Source organism: Parasteatoda tepidariorum, chromosome 3 (assembly GCF_043381705.1).
Source record: "Parasteatoda tepidariorum isolate YZ-2023 chromosome 3, CAS_Ptep_4.0, whole genome shotgun sequence".
Lineage (NCBI taxonomy): Eukaryota > Metazoa > Arthropoda > Arachnida > Araneae > Theridiidae > Parasteatoda > Parasteatoda tepidariorum.
Window position 1 is genome coordinate 84,480,425 of NC_092206.1, and position 7,923 is coordinate 84,488,347.

Here is a 7,923-nt window from a genome sequence, read left to right on the forward strand (position 1 = left end):
TTCAAGGCTGAAAACATACCATTGAATTATAATTAGATTTATATTTCAAAGGAGGAGTTATTTTTAGAATCTTGTCACTCTTTCACTTCCATATTAGGAAGCATTAAATGATTTTCCGTAATGCGTAGAGTTACAAAGGTATGTACGACTGGAACCTAATTACATCAATCTCTGTAAGTATTTAATGCGAGACCGAAGGTTTTGGCATTGTCTCTTGCTGAATAACGTGTTCCAATAAACATCTACCGGAACCATCCGCAGTTTGGTCCACACCCCTCCCTTGTAGAGTGGGGATGTGAACTGTTATAACCACCAGCCAACCTTTAAATAAATCTTTTGATAACTTATTATGGCTTTTGACTGCATTTTTTAAAGATGAATACAACAATGATAACAGGGATGTAGTCCTGTTATATATATATATATATATATATATATATGTATGATCAAAGAATCACTTTATACTTTATTAAAATGGAAAAATGCGTCCAAAAGATAAATATAAAACTCGATTTTCAATAATTTTGGAACATATGAAGGGAAATAAAGTAAACGCATGATGACACGATTATAAAGCCATAAGAATAACTACAATAGGGATATTTATGTTTTCCTTATTTTGACAATATTATTTCATTTTATTTTGAGAAGTGCTTGAAAAATTTATTCTTCATTATTTACGATGCAAATAACAATATTTTAGAGAATTATAACTTCTGAACTAGGTTTATAGCGATTTTAATTTCCTACTACTCAATTATTAATAAATAAAATTTTTATAAATATAAAAGGCATTGTTGTTTTAAAAATAGTTTTAACCATTTCTGGATATGAAAAGATAAACTTATATTGTAAATTATTTATAGAAATAAAGTAAGTTATTCACTCCCAATTTATGATCCAAGTTTTAAAAAAAATTGGTATCGCATGAAATGACTTATCTTTTGTTTACGCAGTTTATATTTTCAGAAGTTCGGAAAAATTAGTAATAATTTGTTATAAAAGAAAAGAAAGATTTTCTGTTTACAACTGATTGAGATTTTCCAGAAGGAATTTACTAACACAACTAGAATCATAACTTTTATTCATTGTTTACTGGTGTTGTCTAACCTGTTGGTACTATATTTTCTAAACGAGTCGATGAAAAACATTTTGCCTCTAATAAATAATTCAATTTGCTTTAGTGTCCTGTTCGAAAATATCTTACTGACATTTCAATTTCCCCTGTAGTTTGTGAGTGTAAAACTAAATATAAATTTACACAAAATAATAATAATAATAATAATTGCAAAAAAATTATTGCATTGTTTTCTTTTTAAAACTACGTATCAATTTGAAATTTGTTTCATAGACTTTGCTTCTCATATGTATATTTTAATCTGAAAGCATGATTATTAGTAAATTCTTACAGTTTAAGGTAATACTCAATAAATAAAACAGTCAAATGTAAACTAATTTTTTCAAATTATTTTTTTTATTAATAATAATAAATACTTTCAGTTTATAGTTTTGCCAGCCTCTCTAAATCTTTTTTTCAAAAGTACTGACAATTACAAATTAATTGGAATTCCCTTACCGTCGGGACAACCAAGGGAGATTTTCGTGGTTTTCCTCTTTATATAACGCAAATGCGGGTTAGTTCCATCGAAAAGATCTCCATGAAGGCAAATTCCCCCCAATACTTGATCCAGGAGTTTCCTTGTCTTCTGAATTGGGTTCAAAGTTACAAGGCTACGGAGTTGACCATTGATCAGAATTGGGTCGTCAGTTCAACTCCAGTAATAAAATAAAATAAAATTTAAAGTAATACTAACTATTTAATTAAAGTAAATTTAAAATTAAAAACGCATTTAAAATTTTGTGTTTATCACATCAATAAGTAAATAGTTACAGTTTAAATTTAAAATAACGAAAATCATGAAAACTGCGTATTTTCGTCGTTTATCTTATTTCTGATAGGGCGAACGTGTGAAGGTAGCATAAGCTTGAAGATATGTTATCATTCGTGGCATTAGTTGTAGTATAATAAAAAAATATGATGAATTTAAATTTTTAATATTGATTTAATTTATTAATCTTAATACTGATTTAATTTATTTAATATAATAATCAATTAAATTTTGTTTAAACGAGTAATACTTATCTAATATCAATTAAAAGTGAGAAAAGTTTTCTGAACGAAATATATTTCAGTATTTCCATTATTTATCCAGAATTCAATATGTCCATCACTTATCCATTTCCGGTAAGCAGAACGCAATTTTAATCGTGTATATCAATTAGTTAAATGTTTCTCGAGTTCATAATTATTTCGCGAATTCTGTCATCTAAACAGTAATGATGGAATTTTACTACATCTTGCATGAAGTGTGTGTGTTATTTTAGTAAATAATTTGACCCTTATTGCTAAATTATAAACTCGCTATATTCTTATCAGAGGTACTGCTCAATTTAAACAGTTTTCTTCTATTTATAGCTATGTAAATGAAAATATTAGAAGGAAATTATCAATTTCACTTTTTGCTAAACTCTAAACTCACCATATTTTATATTTTGCTAAACTCTAAACTCGCTATACTATATATGATCGGATCTTCACATTCTAAGACTCAATCTCAGGGGTTTTAGGGGGCGACCTCAAGTATGCTGATAAATATCTAATTTTAAAAAAGTCGTATATTTAAAATTCGATTTCTCAGCACTTTTTCGGACAATTTCGGTCAAATTTTGTATTTTGCCATGTAAAATTACTTTATTTAAAATGATGCAAAAATTTTATAACTTACAATTTAAAATTGTCTTGACTGCTATTAAATAAAATAATAAAAAATAATAATTTTTTGCAAAAAGTTATTTTTTACATGGAATCAATTTTGGATAAACGAATTTAATAATTAAGTGCAGAATTCATTTAAAAAGTCTTCAATATGTGGCAAAATAAGCAAAAAGTAAAATTAGCATTAATGGGGTTAAAGGGGATCGCTGGCCTAACCTAACAATGGGGACCATATTTCCCAGATTGCGGCTACTGAATATATTTCGACAGTCGAAACTCTGAATCCAATGAAAAAACTATATATTAATTCAGAGAATTTTTGTGTCTGATTTCGTAACTTAAAATATTGTTTGCACTAATTAATTAGCATATTTGAAATCACCCCTCCGAACCAATAAGATTGAGCCCTTGAAAGATCCAATTGTTAGATCAAAAGTTATTCAGGGTGGTCCGCTTATTTTTTTGCCCTCTGTATATCTAATCTCAAACAATTTTTTCAATTGAGATCTATGTATATAGTAAATAAGAAGAAGGAAATTTATGCATTTCGAAATTATTAATTGCGAATTCGAAATCATTAATTATTAATTTCGTCAAAATTATTAATTATTAATTCCGTCAAAATTATTAATTTCGTCAAAATTATTAATTATTAATTTCGTCGTATTTCGTCAAAAATGTATAAAATGAAATAAAAATATTTTTATTACAGGTACGGCCGCAGTCTTGAAAACCGAAGGAGTGATCTTTCTGTAAGTTATTTTGTTTTCTTAGTTTTGGGGATAAGTTATTATTTTATACTACATATAAAAAGCTAGAATATAAAAACAATTTAGTCATTTGTTCAATTAATACATATTAGAAAAACAAAATTAAATGCTAATCTATATTTCTCACGATGATTTAATTATATGAGACAATCTAGAGTTTTTCCAAACTATGAATTAACCTAGATTAAATTAATATTATAAAGTTACCATCGTAAAGCTATTGTTAATATTATTCTGCAGTTGGTGAAAAAGTTTAAATAAATTAACAAATTAATTTCAATCTATTCTTAATTAGTAATATTGTTAACAAAATGTAAAGTGTTTTCTTACGAAAATAAATATCGTAATAATGATAAGGTTATAAATCTTAATTAAAATTTTTCTAATTAATTTTCCTTCATGTAGCCTAATTGTAAGATTTTAATTAGTAGCATTAACCTGCTAATCTTGTAAACATATCGCATTATTAAAAATGGCTGCGGAACTACTTAAATTGCATAATTCTTAATAATTTTGAAGCCTTTATTTGCATATCATAAGTGAAGGTGTAATTCAACATGTTATTAGGGAAATTGCATTTCCGCGGAAGAAGTTTAGGAAGCAAAGACTGGACATTCACCCTAAAATATAACAAATTAATTATAAATATCACAAATAATTATACAAGTAAAATCTAAAAATAATCATAGTTAATTATCACATTGTTATCTATTCTAAAACTTATACTAATGAATATTTCTTGTTATACATGATAGTCATAGATTTATTTAGTTTCAAAATTATATGTTCCATTAATAATTCAAATTTGAGGCATACATTTTTGAAAATGCTTAAAATTGCTTTTATTAATTTTTCCTTGTGTGTATTTTGTGTTGTTTTATTTTAAAATGAAAACGTAATTTATTAAGAAAAATTTAAAGCCATTCTTAAAATATTTGGAAACTTCAAAAAGTGATGCTTTTAATTTCTCATGTAGCTATTTTAATTTTTAAGCAATTTTTTTGTTTACTTTTAATAACATTAATAAAACTTTGATTTGTTTCAGTGTTGTTACCTATAAGCATTTAAAATTTTGAAAAAATTTAAAATCTTTTTTTAAAGTTGCTTATTTTCTTACGTTTTTCTTGTGCACTGTAAAAAATACCGAATCAAAGTACCGGTACTTAGGATGCATCATCCGCAAAGTCCATTTCTATTGAAAAACATTATACCGTAATTTTTACAGTAATAATTACCGTAAAATCACTGAATGTAAAAAATACGGTTTATTTGATTTTTTTCCGTGATACGTTCAGGAAAAAATGGATTCTACGGTTAAAAGTACCGGCACCCTGAGTACCGGTACTTTTTACCGTAACTTGATCCGGAATTTTTTACAGTGTGTGTTACAAGTGCAATTTACTTTCAATATAGTGTTTCAATGTTGAAAACAAAAATTTAGATTTTATTAAGACAAATTAGAGTAAAATAATATATTTTATGATATTTATGTGGTTTTCTTAAATAAGCTGTGGGACACATTGCTTTTAAGTCTTAAAAAATATGAAATAATTGATCATTGAGAAAAGAGCATTCAAAATTTCAGCATCTTTTGAGGTTTAACAGATAATAAATGAAACTTCACGTTATCATTCAGATATGATAGCTTGATAGTTTTAAAAGTTTATTTTTATTTCAAGTATAAATATATGTGGAACTAAGAACATTGTTTTTTTTTAAATAATTAAACTAATCCCTAAATTTGCAATGTTCTTTTTTCTTAATATGAAATTCATGAGAATTTGTAGTGAGAGAGAGGGGGGGGAGAAGAATTCAAGATTCACACGATTTGAAACATTCATAGAAAAACATTCAAGAAGTTGTAGAGGGAGAGGGGGACATTCAAAATTCACGAGAGTTAAAGCATTTAGAAATTAAATTAGCAAGAGAGAGTGATATTCAAGATTCATAAGAGTTGAAGCATTCATAAATAAAATTTTCAAGAAGTTGTAGAGAGGGAAAGGCATTCAAGATATTCAAGTTAAAGCATTCATAAATAAATTCACAAGTTGTAAAGAGAAAGAGAAGCATTCAAGATTCACAAGAGTTGAAACATTCCTAAATAAATTATAAAGATGAAAATTATCGGTATAAAATGCGTTTAAATATTAAAATAACATTTAATTATTTTATTAAGAATTTTAAAAATAATGCAAAAAGAAAAAATGAATTAAAAATTTCCTAGTATCATTTTACATTAATCTAAGTTAGAAATTTAACAATAAACTAGTAATAAAAAAGCGAACAGCAGAAGAGGTTTTTAAAAACTATCTGATTTTTCCATCCCTGACTTGGAAACAATCAGCATGTTGTTCTTTAGTTTGGTATTTAAAATGTTGGTTAAAGTTCCCAAAAGTATAGAGTATGCTTTGTGCTATGTAGACTAAAGCGAAAAAGCAACGCTATAAAAGCAAAAAGGAAAGTACAAAAATGGATATATTATAGTTTCGGTTCACTAAGCAAGAACCTCAATCAATGTCTAAACACCAAATGATTAGTGTTCAGACTCTAAGGAAGGTTCTTGTTAGCCTAAAGCCCAGAAAAACCTCAAATATAAAATTATGCATCCAAAAGAACATACTAATAACATAGTTCAACATTTTCAATATTTTGAAAAAATGGAAAGAAACCTCGAGTGACTTATCAATATTGCGTTATTTGTAATATTTTATTCATGCATTTTTAATATTTTGACTTATCTTTATTTATCTGCTGTCTTATCTTTGTAACAAATTCTAAATAATTTAATACGTAGAAAAATGTGAATCAAAATTAAAAGACAAATTTAAGATTCTAAACTTTATTAAAACTTAAAATAAATAATAATAAAAATATTTGTGCAATTCATGTATCCCCAAAAAGTAAATGAATATAAATATAATAAAGCAATTGACGGTTTCGGTTAATAATCATTTTTGCTTCGGATTAATAAAAAAAAATTTAGGTACTTTCTTATAGAATTGAAACGTACTGTTAGATGAACCTATAAGCTTAAACTTATTAAATTTTATTCCCTAAACATTTTCATAGTTTTTAATTTTTGCAGTTTTTTATATATTTATTTTTGTTTTCGAAAGATCTTATAATTATCCAATGAATTAGATAAATGTATAGAAAATATTCAAAATGATAGTCTTAAATTGATAAATTAATAACATATATGATGCAACGCATTCAGTTCGACAATAATAGTGTTTAAAGTTATATACTTCACACTATGTTAAACTAAGATAATCTTAAAAATAAAAGAAAGAAAGAAAGAAAAAGAAAAATGTTATGCTTTTTATCTGTCTTTTCATTCATATGATGATTTCTTTTTACTGTGAACTATCTGAGACCTATAATATCTATTAGAAACCAAAACTAATAGGCAATTAACCTTCCTTTATTATCTATTGTAATGACTGGAGACGAGCTGTTTGTTTTTCTACAACAATGACCAAGACATAACATGCAAGTTCAATAATCAAAATATTTTGACTTTATGACCCGTCCGAAGCATTCATATCGGCTCCCAAGATATAAAAAAAAACGAAGCAATCAGAGCTTGAATATCACCGTTGGGCATTGTTTTCTTAGAATAGCCAATTGGTTTTAAAACCGATTCTTAAGCCATATATCCCGAGCTGTAAAAACGATGTCCGCGAGATGATAAAATATTGTTCTAAAACAATTGTCTCAACATTTTATCTCATTTTCCTTGCAGGCTATTCGTTCTGAAAAATCTGCCGTTAAAAGGGGAAGGAGATAAAAAAGGCTTCCGCAAGGAAACTGTTCGACAAGATCTAGCCAACAGTGCAAACGATTTGAAAAGTTTCCTGAAAGATGACGAGAACTGTTCGAAATATATCGATTGTTAGAAATTATCGTCTGTTTTAATTTATATTTTAACTCTTTCCAGATTTTGTACACGTATGTTCCAATAATAAAGTCTTCGATGTGCTGTTTTTGACAGTTGTTTGTGTCTTAGGAGTTTCAATTCTTTTGTTGATTTTTTTTAGTTCATGATTTTTGTAAAATTATCAGCTCAAATTGATATCTTAAAAAGTATTGCACTTTTGAGAAGATAACGTTTCTTTTAAACGTCAATCTCTAAAAAATACTTTATACGTTATCACACTTTATTGAAACAATGTAATACTTTTAAGGAAGAAAAAAAAAATTGAATTGTTCCACGTTAAAAGTGTCCAAATTTCAGAATTTTTTTTCTCGTGAATTATAAATGAATTTCTTGAGATTTTTAGATCGATCAGAGATAATTGAGAGTTTAAATTATTGCAGTTTTAATTATGATGATTGAAGAACCAAATTTCAAAATTAAAATGAGAAATTGAACAG

General features: G+C 26.6%; 1 protein-coding gene across 1 annotated transcript in view; it reads left to right on the forward strand.

The window, feature by feature from the left end:
* The window catches only part of LOC107437149 (neuropeptide F-like), a 52,403-nt gene extending 44,864 nt beyond the window's left edge, over positions 1-7,539 (forward strand). Inside the window, exons 2-3 of the mRNA XM_016049061.3 lie at positions 3,489-3,528; positions 7,292-7,539. Coding sequence (XP_015904547.1) covers positions 3,489-3,528; positions 7,292-7,336 — 85 coding nt within the window. The 3' untranslated portion in view covers positions 7,337-7,539. The remainder of the gene's footprint in view (positions 1-3,488; positions 3,529-7,291) is intronic.
* The last annotated feature ends 384 nt before the right edge of the window (positions 7,540-7,923 follow it).